This window comes from Anguilla anguilla, chromosome 11, assembly GCF_013347855.1.
Source record: "Anguilla anguilla isolate fAngAng1 chromosome 11, fAngAng1.pri, whole genome shotgun sequence".
Taxonomy (NCBI): Eukaryota; Metazoa; Chordata; class Actinopteri; order Anguilliformes; family Anguillidae; genus Anguilla; species Anguilla anguilla.
In genome coordinates this window covers 36,418,179-36,435,752 of record NC_049211.1, presented here as the reverse complement: position 1 = coordinate 36,435,752, position 17,574 = coordinate 36,418,179, and the positions used below count along the sequence as shown (strand labels likewise).

Genomic DNA, 17,574 nt, shown 5'->3' with positions numbered 1-17,574 from the left:
TTAAATTTTTATGACGAAATGTAAAGCAAAGGTAAAAACTGAAATTAAAAATCATCTTATAAAACAGATAAAAAATAACATGTAAATATTACACCAAGCAGTCACAATTTCTGCATGTAAATCCAATTAAATTGAATTACGGGCTAGATTTTCCACTGTATGTACCGTCACAGATTAAATTGAGCCAGAACAATACAAAATGGCGTGCTGATAGCATTGGTAAATAAATAGCTATACTGTAATCTGACCAGCAGTTTCACAATTTTTAATATTTATTCCTCCAGCCAGTTTATTTGCTCAGTCACGAAATAATATGAAGTTCAGGATGTGACTACACAGCCATGGCAACAGCGGCGACAGGGGAGTACACACGCACCCATGCACACACACACACACACACACACACACACACACTTATATGATTCGGGAGTGCGTAGAAATCCATGTTTCTCCTCCTCAGAAACGTGGAGTAGCCATCTGCTTCGTTTCACGCTGGAGACGACAGCTACACTTGCACAGAGCAGAGTCAAAGGAAGGCCTTTCACATGCAGCTCTGGAAATAAGTCCATGGATATGCAAGCATTTTTGTAGCATAAGTTATAAATCTGTAGAATGGATTTCCCACTGTGTAAATGATTTCACAACTCTGTAAATGGTTTGTGATTTGTTCTTCTGCTACAAAAATGTCTCAACACACTGAGCCTGATCAACCAGCAGGGGTCAGTAGTTAGCAATGAACAGAGACCCCCTAACCAACGAAACCCTTCTATTCCCTGGGCGAATGTGTATATCGCCCTATGGAGCTACTTATGGAGCTGCCACAGTCAGCACTGGCATGGTCCAGAGCGCAGTGCCTTAACCGAATGAGCATCCAGCAGCCCCTGGTTAGCAAACGTAAACGTTTAATGTTACCTATACCTGCAAATTCAGTAGATATACTTACTGTTTAACTGGCTGTCGTAACTTGCCGTTCACAGCGAGTGTATAATAATGCCATACGCCACCAAGCTGGTCGGGTGTACAAAAGCTGGCCTAATTCTTCGGTTAGAAAGAAAATCAACTACTCGTTAGTAAATTTCGTTTTTGCCTTTTGTTTTTATTTGTTTTTGCCTTTTGTTTTTATTTTCCTGTTAAGCACTTTGAGCTGCAGTCTGTATGAGAGGTGCTATACAAATAAAGTTATTATTATTATTATTATTATTAATAATAATAATAATAATAATAATAATAATAATAATAATAAATGAGAAGTTTATATGTTCAAGTGGTTTTCTGAAGTGGACAGAAATAGGTAGCCTACAGTGAATGAAACAATAACAACAGGGTGCACATGCAATGAAGGAACAGGTAAACATTATTCAACATTGTATCAACATTCGTATTTAAAATTAACTTCAGGAACCAGAACCGTACCTTTTATTGCATGAACAATAAATCCGCACCCCAAAAAGAGGAAATGACCTTATAAAACAACGTCACACGTATCATTATTTATCACAAACAAAACATAACAATCACAAAACAACCTTCGCAGCTAGTTAGTTAGTTGAGTCTTTATTATCCCCATGCTGATGGAGTAGCCCATTCAGAGAGGGACAGGCTGACAGATAGGCAGGCAGTCAGACAGACACAGAGACTGACAGACAGGCTGAGAGATAGGCAGGCAGTCAGACAGACACAAACAGACACACGGATAGACAGACAAACCGGATGAACGAGAAGGGGCAGCGGGAGGGATCCTTTCCTTCTTTAAAGGTAAGTTTGGAGAAACGAGCAATATAGAGAGCTAGATTTTTTGTCTAATAGAAATAGAACAAGCAAAATAATTACCTGTCCAGCAGAAACACTGCAAGCTCAGCATCACTTTGGAAGCCCTTCAAGTCCCTGAGCTCTTGCTGAAAAGCCTAACCGATGTTCAGTTGAGTCTTGTCTCTCTCTTGGTTCAATTATATTTTGGTCCTAATATGATCTTTCACAGTATTTATATTCTTGTTTAAAAAATAAAATAAAAAAATCAGTATACGCCTTTTTAGCCTAGGGCAGTCTGAGAGATTTTTTATTATCTGTCTGAATGTGAAGGAAATTTAACCAAATACAAACAAAAGTGTTCTAAAGAAATGTACGTACCTTTAACTGATCTGCAGAAATAATTCCTATGCATTTTTGAAACTTATTCCTACAAAAAATTAAACTTGATTTGAGCCCACCCACAGCATTTTTAAATGTAAAGCTATTCCCAGTCTACACAAGATAAAATTAGAAACAGAATTTTTCCCATCACATGACTTCGTGTTTGAATAATTATCTATGCAAATATGATGACTAAATTCAAGCAAGGTAAATAACTACACAGAAAGTTCTGTTTGTTATCAAAGTCTGGTTTTATTGTATATGTTACAGCCTACCCAGGCTTTCATAAAGTATTCTTTACATTACATATCACAGCATTTATAACAGCAAAATTAAGCATTTATAACAACAACTGGAAGCATTTATAGCAGCAACAGGACGCATTTATAACAGCATCAGGACACATTTATAAAGGGTAAATGATCATTATGTCAGTGAAAACGAAGGGTCCTGACTCCTGCCGGTACCCATCCTGCTCATTCAGTGGCCTGTGCTCACCATTCTTGTCAGAAACATATAACTGAACATATTTAAGCGGTTCCTTCAAACTTGATCCACAGGGTCCATCAGCAGAGCAACCAAAAAGACTGTGACTGATGACCCCTCCAGCTGCTCCTGAGGGTTTGTGTGTGATGAGGGTTTGTGTGTGAGGGTTTGTGTGTGATGAGGGTTTGTGTGTGATGAAGGTTTGTGTGAGGGTTTGTGTGTGATGAAGGTTTGTGTGAGGGTTTGTGTGTGATGAGGGTTTGTGTGATGCTTTTGAGACCGGCACAGCTCTGTATTCCATACCTATGTTCATATGTGGCAACATTATAAAGCAGCCGATTGTTGCATTTTGTGTCCTTGCAACATTCAGAGAGTCTGTGTTTTTTTGTGTTTTTTCGGGAGGTGCCTGTTGATTGGCTCACCAACAGACTGTCCCAAATTAAGTGTAGAAAGCCACCAAAGCTGGCAGTGGTGGACCCCAGGGTTTGCAGAGGGGTGTGACCTTATTTTTTAAACCCACTGAAAATCGCTTGTTGGAGGTGAAGGTGTGCTGCAGTGGGCTGCCATTGCAGAGGGGGACTCTGGGGTCCGGCCGGGGCGTAGAGTGCACATCTCTGTGAAGGTGTCGAATGTTGGGGGGCAGAGAGCCCCCTTTTTGGTCCTGGGGAGCGACAGTTCAGGGGCAGGAGTGCAGAGCACTTGGACTTTCTGTGGAGTTTGAGAGGCGAGAGGAGACCAACACAGTAAGGCTCACAACGATTGTGACTGCTGCCCAAAGACCAACACTGTAAGGCTCATAACGACTGTGACTGCTACCAAGAGACCAACACTGTAATGCTCATAACGACTGTGACTGCTACCAAGAGACCAACACTGTAAGGCTCATAAAGATTGTGACTGCTGCCCAGAGACCAACACTGTAAAGGTCAGAGTGACTGCTATCCACCGCAGCACTGTGCTGCCCATTTTCTAATAATGCCAGGCAGTGGAGGCAGTACCCGGATAATTTGAAATTGCACCTCACTAAAAATACATATGGCTATGATGGACTTCATTAAGTAAAAAACATCCAAGGATGTTCGCAAGTGCATAATAATAATAATAATAATAATAATAATAATAATAATAAGCACATGTATCACAATATAACATTACCAATTTTGTTTTGCATACATTTAATAAAAACCTTAAAGAAATGCCTGTATCCATCTTTAGCAGAGAACATTGGAGTTCATTTTGTATCCTGACGGTGTGATAGATAGTTCAGCATTAGAGTAGGATTTCAAGACCAGAGCAGAGAGAATGAGTAAAATTACAAGTGGTAAATAAAGATGGCTGACACTGCTGTTCATTCAGAGGAAATAAAGGACTTCAGCAATTGTCCTATCGATAAGTATAATTTAAGAAAATGTATTTCCATGAAACGTGCAGTTGTATTACCAATGAGGTACTACTTTAAGTATAAAAGTTTTGGTGTGTAAACTAAAGCTAAGCAGTCATATCTGTTTTCTTTGTTTACAATCTATTTCCTAAGAGCTCATTGGACTTCACAGCCTTCTGTGCTTTTTGTTGTCCTTGACTGGCATTATAGTTTCCTTAAGTTACTTTCACAATGAAATGAACAGCTGTAGGGCGGCACGGTGGTGCAGTCGCACTGTCGCCTCACAGCAAGAAGGCCGCGGGTTCGAATCCAACCTGGGCCTTTCTATGCGCACTTTGCATGTTCTCCCTGTGTCTGCATGGATTTCCTCTGAGTACTCTGGTTTCCTCCCACAGTTCAAAGACATGCAGGTAGGCGGACTGGAGACTCTAAATTCGAACCCACAACCTTTCTTGCTGTGGGGCGACAGTGCTACCCACTGCACCACCGTGCTGCCCGGAAGTCGGACGTACCTCCTTTAATGTTCCAGGGGTGATGCTGATTTGGTAGCCCATCCAGAAAGGAACCATGAGGGTGGAGGAGAGAGTAAGACACCCACCAATCACATACGCCCACCAGGGATACTCATAGGTGTTGTTAAACATGAGGGGCGTGTACTTCACCAAGGAGGCAATGAAGGTGCCCTGTCGGAGAGAATTGGGGTTATGGCTTAGGGTTTAGACGTCAGGGGTAAGGGGTCAGGGTTCAGGGGTAATGGATAAGGGCAGGAGGGAAGTAATTTTTATGGCAAACAATACAATATAGACAATTGTGTATGTACATTACTCTTTGATATTTCTGTTTGAAAGTTCTATGAAAAGAGTTTCCATTTATGTTTTTTAATGACAGCTTGGTATTTCTGCTGTCGCACTTTCAGGGTCATATTGTTGGGGTTAAAATGTGCAGATGGCCTGTGTGTTATATGGGGTGTCAAATGTGTGTCTGTTCTGCCTCCTGAGGGACAAATTAAGGCATCATTATTTTTAATGGAAATTAATTTATCTGAGAAAATCACTTCATAACATAAACACCTGTTAATGAAATCTAAAATGCAGCTATGACGGACTTGCTGCACACTATGGAGATCCAAGCTTGATGTTACTGCTTTATAAAGTAGTTTCATAAAAAGCACAATACAGGCTTTAGATATACTGCAATGGTGAACATGAGTACTTACGGTGTAGACAATGGGTGTGATATAGCACCAGCAGTACCGTACTAGTGGCCAAGGCCGATAGCCAATCATATCCTCAATGTTGTCATAGAGCCGATGAGCACCTGAAAGACAAAACTGAATATACTCGGCCATTCTTTTGCATCAGTCCTCTCTCAGGAGCTTTTTTTTTTTAACCAAGTTTACCCCTTTTTGTGTCTTCATTTTCCCCCCAATTTGGAATCATAAATGGTGCTTCTCAAGGTGTCCCTATTTCACTTGTGTCTGTTCAAGCAAGCCTGCCTGCAAACTGACGGCTATTGCACCACACCACCAATTCACTGTAAGACCCAACAGCATGACTGTGTGCCGCCGCAGCACTGAGACCCAACAGCATGACTGTGCCCCTGCCCCCCAGCACTGAGACCCAACAGCCTGACTGTGTGCCGCCTCAGCACTGAGACCCAACAGCCTGACTGTGTGCCGCCTCAGCACTGAGACCCAACAGCATGACTGTGTGCCGCCTCAGCACTGAGACCCAACAGCATGACTGTGTGCCGCCTCAGCACTGAGACCCAACAGCATGACTGTGTGCCGCCTCAGCACTGAGACCCAGCAGCATGACTATGGCCCCCCCGCACTGAGACCCAACAGCATGACTGTGTGCCACCTCAGCACTGAGACCCAACAGCCTGACTGTGTGCCGCCTCAGCACTGAGACCCAACAGCATGACTGTGTGCCCCCCAGCACTGAGACCCAACAGCATGACTGTGTGCCCCCCCCGGCACTGAGACCCAATAGCATGACTATGGGCCCCCCTCAGCACTGAGACCCAATAGCATGACTGTATCTCACCATAAATCCAGCCAATGCAGACTGACTCAAAGATGGCTAAGACCAGCAGGGTCATTCCACTGCAGGCATAGTAATCAAACAGGAGGAAAATATACAGGCCACCCTGTGGGAAGGAGAGAAGGAAGGATGATTATTTCATAATCCTTAAATGATTCTGTACGGTTTCTTCCATGCAACACTGACCAGCTGAATTGAACGTATATTACTTGCTGAATGGATTGCCATGGATGAAAATCAGGAGAGAGTGAGCTGTTATGAAGGCATACACATTTCTGTTTTGCATGGGTAGCTTTGCATGCCCTGAAGAATAACTGTTGCAGATTCAAATACCAGGACTTTGAATCAGTCAGATGAACTAATGCTTTCATTTTCTGTAATGTGCTAAATGACTTGATTTCTTTGTAAACAGGTTGTTTTAAACTGACTAAATTATAGACTTTACAGGCAAAATCAACAGAGTCCTGGACAATTCCTGGAGTTTCAAGAAAAAGCAAATGGCAAGGAGTAGAGGTCTGTTAAAATTATTATTATTATTATTCAATCACCAGATTGGCAGTAACAAAAACCAGTATACACAGTCGGGGTCCCAGGACAACGTTTGAGACTCCTTGTGAATTAGGTTTTTCACTCACCTCTGTGACCATAAACAGGCCAATTAAGAAGCTGACCACACAGATTAACAGGAGCAGGAGTTTGCGTCTGTGCCCAATTTGAAAGAAGGAGGGGTACATGTCTGAGATGGATGTGACCAGTGATTCCTGATTCACAAACTGAGAAGGAAAATGGATTTCTGTTACTTATACAGTCGAGGCCCAAAGTTTACATACACCTAGGCTAAGTTTTTCCGACCTCCGTATATTTCATGTTACCATACGTTTCTTTTGGCAAGTCAATTAGGGCATCTACTTTGTTCGCATCAGGGGTAATTTTAAAACAATCGATTAGAGACAGATTTATTCCAGTTTTAATTCACTATATCAGAATTCCAGTGGGTCAAAAGTTTACATACACTTTGTTAGTATTTGGTGGCATTGCCTTTTAATTGCTTAACTTGAATCAAACGCTTGGGGTACCCTTCCACAAGCTTCTCACAATACTTTGCCGAAATCTTTGCCCATTTGTCCTGACAGAACTGGTGTAACTCAGTCAGGTTTGTGGGCCACCTTGCTCGGACACACTTTTTCAGTTCAGTCCACAAATTTTCTATGGGATTCAGGTCAGGGATTTGTGATGGCCACTTCAGTACTTTCACTTTGTAGTCTTTAAGTCATTTTGGTACAACTTTGGGCGTATGCTTAGGACCATTGTCTTGCTGGAAGACCCAGTTGTGACCAAGTTTTAACTTTCTAGCTGATGTCTCGAGGTGTTGCTTCAGTATTTCTAGATAATCCTCCTTCATCATGATGCTATCTATTTTCTGAAGTGCACCAGTCTCTTTTCCAGCAAAACACCCCCACAACATAATACTGCCACCCCCATGCTTCACAGTTGGGATGGTGTTCTTCAGATTAATAGCCTCACTCTTTTTCCTCCATACATAGCGCTGATCATTATGGCCAAATAGTTCAATTTTTGTTTCATCTGACCAGAGAACAGTCCTCCAAAAGGGTAGGTCTTAATCCTGGTGATCACCTGCAAACTTTATTCTGGCTTTTTAAATGATTTTATGAACTGTTTGTGCATTATGTGTGTGTATCCAATGTTTTTATTGGATGATGTAGCTAAATATCCAATGGGGAGATATATTGTTTGTGGGCCTTCAGCATTTGTGGTGATGTAATCAGCAGGAAAAAGAAGAACAAGGAGAAATCAAATATGCTAAATTCCCCAAGTAAGTTTGAGTCTATTGTGTGGATGTATAAAGTTGTTTGTGAATTCTGTCTGTTGAAATGGGGTCAGAAGGTAGAGAAATGAATGTTTTTAAGGGTTGAGAGTCACTGTAGTTATTCCTGTAGGAAACCCTAAAAAGTGGCAAACTCTTGCATGCTGTATAGGTATGGGGTATGCCGCCCTGCCAAGCCGTAACTTGGTGGGATGGCATACCTGTTATCCCAATGCTTTAGTGTTGTTTTTACCAGTGAATTCTAGTTGGGACTGTTCTAGCTTACACAATAATTGTTCTCTTCCTGTGCACAACAGATTACAAATGCACTCAACTTAGACTGACTGGACTCTTCTGGCCATGCAGTTATAGTATCGCATTCACAAGCTGCAGCAAACTCGTAAGACATTCCAATGAGACCAGCAACACGTCACCAGAGCCATAACACAACAAACTAGTTCCCTCCCTGATTCCAAATGATAATTACAGGAAGACAAGAAGTGTTCTCTAGTTGTTTAGGCAGTGTACACCCATGTGTGGAATTATATTCCTCATACCTCTGAAAGTCTGCGTCTTCCTGTCTCAGATGAAGTACTCTACACAATCCGTCACATAGTCACATTATTTAGGGAGATGTTTTTATCTCCTGCCCCATGATTTTACTCTGTCCTCTTAAACATCTGTTCTCCCTGCCAAGCTTTTACCGTCCTTCAGCTTTTAGCGTCAGCTTTTCTCCCTAAACTCATTTTTTCTTTTTCACTCCATCCCACTGCAGAACAGGAACCCAGGGATAATTACTGTGGCCCCTAGTGTGTTTATCATCCTCAGGAAAAACACACTTTTCCCATTTAAATGAAATTAAAATATATATATTTTTTTTCTCCTTCAGACTGACCTGACTGTCAAGCCCCAGCAAGATGATCATGATGAAGAAGAAGACCGCCCACAGCTGGGGGACAGGCATCATGGCCACCGCCCGTGGGTACGCAATGAAGGCCAGGCCGGGCCCTGATGAAATCGAAAATCCACAAATTGTCACAAATCGTCACTTACAGTTCAGGGCCTGGGTTCATGGTCACCAACACAGTTAATAGGCCAGTTAATTTTTTTAAACCAGACTAAATCAGTCTGTTCATAATGATGTGGTTGAACGTGATGAGTTTAACTAAGGCCCAGTGATCACAGTGTCTGGAATACAGATATTTCAGCTTCAGCTCTGATTTGCTTCAGCAGTTCTTACCTGACTCAGCCACCACAGAGATGTCCACTCCTTGCTCCTGGGCCATGAAGCCCAGCACAGAGAAGATGGCAAAGCCAGCCACAAAGCTGGTTGTACTGTTCAGCAAGCAGAGATACACACAGTCTCTGCAACACAGGAAACCCAACTCTGTCACCAACTCATCTCAGCACACTCCTCCATAGCCAATCCTGGCCTTCAGTCTTGGACTGGTGTTAATGAAGTAGAACCTACTTCTTTTCCTGTGGCAGGGGTAGGCGATGAGGGCCACACCTGTTTCACGTTTCACATCTAACATCACTAACATCAGCTACCACAGGCTCTCTGCACAGTCTCTCTCAGAGCTACCACAGGCTCTCTGCACAGTCTCTCTCAGAGCTACCACAGGCTCTCTGCACAGTCTCTCTCACAGCTACCACAGACTCTCTGCACAGTCTCTCTCATAGCTACCACATGCTCTCTGCACAGTCTTTCTCACAGCTACCACAGACTCTCTGCACAGTCCCTCTCATAGCTACCACAGGCTCTCTGCACAGTCTCTCTCAGAGCTACCACAGGCTCTCTGCACAGTCTCTCTCACAGCTACCACAGGCTCTCTGCACAGTCTTTCTCACAGCTGCCACAGACTCTCTGCACTCTCTCTCTCATAGCTACCACAGGCTCTCTGCACAGTCTTTCTCACAGCTACCACAGACTCTCTGCACAGTCTCTCTCACAGCTACCACAGACTCTCTGCACAGTCTCTCTCACAGCTACCACAAGCTTGTGAAGTCATTCATTTCAGATGAGGAATCGGGGAAAATGAGACTGTAACTATTCCTAATGGTTAGATTGTGAGCACCATTAGAATGTATTGTAGCTTACCTGTAGCAGTTGTTGTCATATTTATTATAACTTCCTAAGGCTGTAAGACATCCATTGCAGAGTCCATAGGAATAGAGTATCTGGCTTCCTGCATCCAACCACACCTATGAAATAAACATTAGGAAAGTCTTAGGCTGTGTTTAAGTTCTTTAAAGTGTGTCCTGTTTCCTTACCTTGTGTGGGTTAAATGGGGATGGGAAAGTTACCTGAGGGTCAGTGAGCTAGGTTGGGTCTGGGTTAAATTGCGGAAGGTAATGTTACCTGATGGTCTGTGAACCAGGTTGGGTCTGGGTTAAATGGGGAAGGTATTGTTACCTGGGGGTCAGTGAGCCGGGTTGGGTCTGGGTACAGGTAAAAGATGATGCCGTCTTTGGCTCCAGGCAAGGTGAGCCCCCTGATCAGCAGGGCCACCAACATCACGTAGGGGAAAGTAGCAGTGAAGTACACCACCTGAGAATAAAATGCTTAAGTTCAGCACAAATCCACACAGCCTCCATTAGCCCACATTATTAGTCACTGTGAGGCCTTAAGCCAGGGGGACTTCACCTTTCCTGTAGACTTCACTCCCTTCCACACGCAGAAGAAGCAGATGATCCAGGACAGCAGGAGGCACAGGGCAAGCTCCCATCGTACACTTCCCAACTCCTCTAACCCTCCAGACAAGCCCAGGACCCTTCCCCTGTACCCATGAAAGGAATGCAGTCTTTAAGGGCATTAGCCAAAAGAAAACCAACAACAAAAGGTTTTATGGAACAAATAAATGCACAATAACAATTTTATGTGCAATAACAATTTGTATTCACATCTGGACATTTACTAGATGCTCTGGGTTTACATGAGTGCACATACAATGAGCTCCATAATGTTTGGGACAAATATATATTTTTTTTCTTGATTTGGTTCTGTACTCCACTGTTAGATTTGTTATCAAACAATTATGGTTAAACTGCACATTCCCAGCTTTTGTTATAGGGTATTTTTATACACTTATTTCACCAGGTAGAAATTACAGCACTTTTTATACATACCCCCCCTCTCATTTCAGAGCACCATCATGTTTGGGACATAATAATGTTATGGAAATGAAAGTAGTCATGTTTAGTGCCTGAAGTTTGTGACCCATAGACATGACCAGATGTTGAGTATGCTCTGGTGATGCTCTGCCAGACCTGTACTGCAGCTATCTTCAGCTCCTGTTTGTTTCGGGGGCTAGTTGCCTTAAGTCGTCTATTCAGCATGTGAAACATATGTTCCATTGTATTCAGATCGAGTGACTGACGTGAATTTTCTTGTTTTTGCCTTTGAAAGACTCCTCTATTGCTTTAGCAATATGTTTGGGATCATTGTCCTGCTGTAGGATATAGCACTGTCCAACCCTAACAAAGCACCCCTCATTCAAAAGCTACAGCAGGGCTGCCCATCCCTGTTCCTGGAGAGCCACCATCCTGTAGGTTTTCATTTCAACCCTCAGTTGGCACACTTGACTCGGCTAATTAGGAGCTCAATGCAGATCTTTAGCTGTTGAATGAGCTGTGCTTTGTTTGGGCTGGACTGAAAACCAAAGATGGTAGATCTCCAGGAACAGGGTTCTGCCAGGAACCTCCAGCATATCATGGAATGAAATAGCAGGTACAAAAGGGAGATTGGGGATGTAGTGATTTAAGCAGCAAGTGGATCTGAGGATGTTGCTAATGTTACATGTTGCAATAACGGAGCCAAAAAACAGTGTAAACGAGTATGTTTCCGGTCTGTGGAAGAAGATGGGAACTGAGCTTCCCTGGCTGTAGTGGGGCCCTGACTTCACCACTGGGGGCACTAGAGTGCCAGTTAGATCAGACTTCTCACTTACTCCCAAAATTCTATCACAGGGGATGTAGCATCCGCAGCAAAGTAGTCGGTGGTGCTGTTCTGGCCAAGCGCGATGCATGTGTCTGCAGAATTCAAGGCAGAGGGACAGGACAGGTGAATCTCCTGCTGAATGGATAATCCTTACACTTTTGGAATGTGAATACATGACTGAACTTCTGGAAAAATTTCAGCCCAAACGTGCCCTTTGGTCTGCAGATGCTTGATTCTAAATCCCTTAAAGTTGAGTATAAAGAGCAAGCAGAGCTTCCTGCAGCTGTAATGTTCCGAAACTGTGGGCCAACCTGCGTCTGCAGATCAGAGGCACTAACAGGACTGAGTGTTAGTCTGAGGAACATGTGTATGCTAGCTTCTTACATCAGCGTTTAGTTTGAGTTTTAGTTTGAGACACATCTGTGTACGCTAGCTTCTTACATCAGCGTTTAGTTTGAGTTTTAGTTTGAGACACATCTGTGTACGCTAGCGTCTTACATCAGCGTTTAGTTTGAGACACATCTGTGTACGGTAGCTTCTTACATCAGCATTTAGTTTGAGACACATCTGTGTATGTTAGCTTCTTACGTCAGCATTTAGTTTGAGTTTTGGTCTGAGACACATCTGTGTATCCTAGCTTCTTACATCAGCGTTTAATTTGAGTTTTAGTTTGAGACACATCTGTGTAGGCTACGCTAGCTCCCGATTCGCATCTCCCGAAACTTCCGGTCCACCTTAAATCGGTCGCGCTTGTGCGATTATTTGCAAAGGCGATAATGCGCTTCGAAAACTGAGCTACCCCCCCCCCCCTCCGGGCTGAAGCATGCAAGCGTATTTACAGTATATTTATATAATATAAATATAAAATAGTCTATATAAACAAATACAGTAAAAAAGGTTCATTGAAAATGGTACATTTGGATGGAAATTTCTCCCTGAAATTTAAAGGTCTGGGCTGGCTAATACGAATAAGAATGGCAATAAGAAGCTGATTTGGGCAGCTGATTAGTTTGTTTACGGTTAGTGAAATAACAATGACATCGACATGCAATATTATATTCTGAACAACGAATTAAAGATCACCTTTCATGAAATACCTTAGCCTATTAAAAATGGTCCTACTCCATATCACAGCAGATGACATATGTCAGATGAATGTAATGTAATGTAATGAACGTTTTGTTTCTCAAAACAGACAATCTGTCAGGGTTCTGTGTTTTCCCTCTGTCTTTCCTTGTTGGGCCGCCAGATGGCGGCACTTCTGTTTTGTGTCCTGCTTAATTGTATTGTTTTCTATTATCCAATTATTGTTTGCTGGTTGTCTCGTTTTCCCTTCCCTCTCTGTGGCCTGATTGTTCATTGTGCCCTCCTGTGTCTCGTCTGTGTCGTGGCCTATTTAAGTTTCCCGTCTCCTGAACTCAGTGCTGGATCCTTGTTGGTTGTGTGTCGCTGATCGTGTTCCTGCTACGTTCTGTTCCCATGTGTTTTTTGGACTTTTGGTTTTCCTGTGTTTCTGAAGTTTTCCTTTGTTTTGGAAGAGTTGCCCTGCGAGGCTTTTTGTTCCCTTTGTTCCCTTTTTTGTGAAGTAAAGTCTTTTGTTCTTACCCTTTTTGGAGCTTGTGTTTTTCCCCCTCTGCATTTGGATCCGAACCCCCCACGCATCCTGACACGATCGACAGCCAAAAACTATGAGTCGTTTGCGTATATCACTGCAAGCTCGTGTACTGTAAGAGGTGATGCAGAAACCTGTCACTGCAAGCAACTAGGTTTGATATCGAAACCTGTCATTGCAAGCAAATTTGTGAATGGTGCCTGAATGGTGTGCGCGCGCTGCGATCAATGAACTGTGTAAAAGCATCTGTGCGTAATGTCAGACTGCATGTTCTCGTACCTGTGTTCCAGGTGTTTCCGCAAGTGGCCCAGGGGAGCTCCGCGCTGAGGGATGAGAACAGGTAGAGGAATGCCCAGGCCAGAATGATGATGTAATAGATTCCACTATACACAACCAGCACCTGACTCCCATAGCCCAGTCCTGAGAGAGATACACAGAGGGACTATTCTGTGAGATAAATATGGCAAATAATCAAAAGTTCACAAAACGTTCTTTGATTCATCTGGCTAGAAGTATAATAGATATTTAATGCAGATGCTAATATGTAGGTACACCAAAAAGATACATTTACTAATTTGTTGTGTACTGACCAGGCATGTTGAACTCAATGTAAAAATAAACAATATGATGATAATGAACAAAATGAAGGTTCAGTGGTGTGTCTGCAATCCTGGTAATAGAGAGATGTGATGCTGGGCGTGCTACCTCCAAAGATGGGGCAGATCTTCCTCCAGCAGGTGATGCTCCCCTGGCTAGTGTACTGTCCCAGCGAAGTCTCCAGGACAAAGAGGGGAATCCCACAGGTAAAAAGGAACAGGACATAGGGGACGAGGAATACTCCTATTAGGGGAAAGTAACCCAATAATTTCATTTACATTCCATTATGCACTGTTTCTTTTTTTTCTTCTTCTTTGATTCGACGGGCTCTCCGGGCGCCGTTCCGGGCCGGGACGCGGTCTCTGAACCACCGTCTGCGGCCAGTAGATTGGGCGTAGGTACCCAGCGGAACGCGGCGTCGCCGCACTCAAAAACCTCGGAGGCGTGTGGGGGTGGGGCCGCCCGGTGGGGCCCGGGTTTTTGAGGTGGGGCCCGGGTTTTTGAGGCCAGCCCCGTGGAATGTCTAGTTTCAATAATTGGTCTGTTCTGAACATCTAGATTTGCCTCTGCAAAATGACGTCAAACATCTGGCTGTTGGCTGCCGGTATTTTTGCCAAGAAATGCAAAAAATTTGCACAATATTTTTATACAGGAATTAAATATTTTTTTAGTCCTGCACACAGAAGCACGCTTCCCATTTAGGACCAGGTCCACTATTACAACTAATCATTTATGATGAGAATTTTTGCTCAGTTGGTTGCAATTGGCCCATTTTGTTTTATGTTGAATGACAGTGGGCCCTGTACACATTGCAGTTTTATTTGGAGTCATTGTAGTAAAAGTCCTGCAATCACCTCATTTAAAATAGAAGTAGTAACCCATCTTAATCTTTAGGGTGGGAAGCGTGATACTCAACACCACTGAATGAAACTTTTTCCTTGAGGATTGCTGGGTAAAATCTGTTTAACAGACAGACAGACATTGTCAGTCTTCTGTAGACAAATGGACATTTGCAACTGAGACAGTGGTCTAGAAATGCACCCTGGTGCCTTTTGGAGATTGATCTACTGTGACTGAGTGATTGAGTGACTGAGTTTGTGTCAAAATTGATTTAGCAAATTTGCTTTTCATTTGATTTCACACATTAACAACCGTCTTTTACAACTTTTAAGATAACTGATGATGGAATACCCTACCTTTGAGATAAATACAAATGTATATAAAGTGTTCTGTGCACAAGAATGAACCACTCAAGATCAAATCAAAACAGAATTCAAAAATAACACTTTGTAGAGTTCTGGGAATTGGCTGCTAGCACCACCACTCATTTTTAACAAAAAACCTTTGTCTTTATAGACACACTTTTTTTTTTAATTCTGAAAATAAATAATAATGGAAAAATAAAAAGACAAAGGAAAAGCATTTTTAGATAGGGTTTGTTCCTGTTTGATTTCTATGAGAATGAGCCTGCCTAAGAGTAGCAGTGCAAAGTGCATCCCAAACAATGTCTTAAGTAATTGATACATCTGGAAAAGCATGCCAAACAGGCTCCCTCCCACTTTTCACAAAGATGCCTGGCAGTACATGTTCTCCCATGGTAGTAAAAAGCCATTATTCCTGCTGCTTTTCACTCACCTCCTCCGTTTTTGTAGCACAGGTACGGGAATCTCCACACGTTTCCCAAGCCGACAACGTTTCCGGCCATGGCGAAGAAATACTCCAGTTTACTTCCCCACTGGTCCCTGTCCTTCATCGGAGTCCCCGGGCCTGCCATCATGCCACGCTGATGGATCACCTTCGAATGCACCTCTGGCTCATGGAACCTGCTAGGGCAAACCCCTCCTTCCCATTGGCAGTGCGGCGGTGATGTCACCAAACAACTCAGATTCCATCCTAAACACAACATGTTTTCTTTTCATGACCTGTGTACGTCTATTGAACAAACTGCTCAGAGTAACTTGAGGAGTTAGATAATTAAAGGCAGGATAATAATTAATGACTATTCATAATACTTGAATAATTAAGCAACATTGGCAGACATTTATGTACTCTGAATATTTTATACTCAATATTGGAAGTGTGGCCTTTACAAAGGACAGATTTGGCTTTCTGTTTCTCCTACAGTATACTTCAAGGAAATACAATGGGGCATTTTAATATCAATGACTGGAGAGCCTTCCCAGACAGCACACTGATACCAGCTACATAGGGCTGACGTTGGTGTTCTGTTGTCGCTTCGCATCTGTGGGACAGTCGCTGCATCACACGGAGATAGTTTGCCCTTTGGGAAGACGTTGCGGCTATGTTGCTCATCGTTGCTTACCATATAGAATCAGATTTGTGTCAAAAGGTTCAAACAAAACATTGTATCAAGTATCAAACAAAACAGTGAGTAAATATTTATTTCTTTGCTCTCGTTTCTCAATCAGAAATGTTTTGATTCCGCCATAGGCAACATCTTCCCTACAGACAATTACCTCCAAGCTACGTTGTGACGACCTTCCACAAACAGAGGGTGACAGAGCACTTACCCTATGTAGCTGTGCTGTCAGGAAAATGTCTGACTGAACGCAAAGAAAATTAATTTGACTTCAGCAGAGTTTGATTACATCAACTTAAGTGTACAGCTATGCTATATACCAGGGTTGCGCAACACTGCTCCTGGAGATGTACTGTTCTCTAGGTTTTCATTTCAAACCTAAAACGCCCTACTCTACTAATTAGCAGCTCAACAAGATCTCTATCTGTTGAATTCTTTATTTGGGTTGGAATGAAAACCTACAGGATGATACATTTCCAGGAACAGGGCTGGGTAGCCCTGCTACATATAATCCTCATGTACAGTTTCCCTGATTTTTAATTTGTTAAAGGAGAATGTTTCATATTACATTACATTACATTTCAGGCATTTGGCAGACGCTCTTATCCAGAGCGACGTACAACAAAGTGTATAACCATAACCAGGAACAAGTATGACGAAAACCCTAGAGAGGTGGGGTTAACTTAATGGGGTTATCTGTCAATTTAGCTTTCCCTAATTCATGCCCTAGTCTGGTATGGTGTTCTATTAGTAAAGTGCTTAGTCTGAATAGATAAATGTTAGTGCTAATATGAAAGCACCTCTATATCTAAAAAGCAGAAACATTATGGGCACGAGCAGACCCTTCACAGGCAGGGTTTCTACTTGCATTTACCTTAATGACGAATCTGTCAGGTGAAAATCGTTTAAAGGAGAGTTATTCCTGTGTGTGATACCTGTCAAATGAAAGAAACCTGAAAGAACCCTTTTTCAGAGAGTGCAGCCTCGGGATTGGTTGTTTGGTTTGAAAGGCTCTACTCAGACTGCAGTCTGACCTGTTTGGCTGGTCTGACCATTTACATCACAATAAGAGTTTTCCCTCTGACTTCCTTGTCAGAGGTTTCGGCAAGTGCACCTGCTTCATTATATATGTATGTATATATATGTATATATGTATATGTATATATATATATACATTTTGCTTATTTGTTAAATATTATGTATAGTAGAGCATATTACAGAGGAACTGAAACCCATTC

The 17,574-nt window shown here is 42.6% G+C and overlaps 1 protein-coding gene and 1 long non-coding RNA gene across 2 annotated transcripts; both read right to left on the bottom strand.

Moving 5' to 3' along the window:
- Positions 1-2,815: 2,815 nt before the first annotated feature.
- LOC118208037 (sodium- and chloride-dependent GABA transporter 2-like) lies at positions 2,816-15,835 on the bottom strand (the record flags this gene model as incomplete). Its single annotated transcript, XM_035382299.1, has 14 exons — positions 2,816-3,324; positions 4,510-4,680; positions 5,214-5,314; positions 6,046-6,148; positions 6,678-6,815; positions 8,763-8,875; positions 9,108-9,232; positions 9,969-10,072; positions 10,284-10,418; positions 10,515-10,647; positions 11,818-11,899; positions 13,699-13,839; positions 14,125-14,259; positions 15,652-15,835. Coding segments are annotated over 14 exons (1,863 nt in total), but the record flags the coding sequence as incomplete, so codon positions are not given.
- Positions 15,836-17,291, bottom strand: LOC118208698. Its single transcript, XR_004761617.1, has 3 exons — positions 17,211-17,291; positions 16,548-16,580; positions 15,836-15,909 (listed from the first exon to the last, which is right to left on the bottom strand). It is a non-coding gene; the product is annotated as an uncharacterized LOC118208698 (long non-coding RNA).
- Between the last annotated feature and the right edge of the window lie 283 nt (positions 17,292-17,574).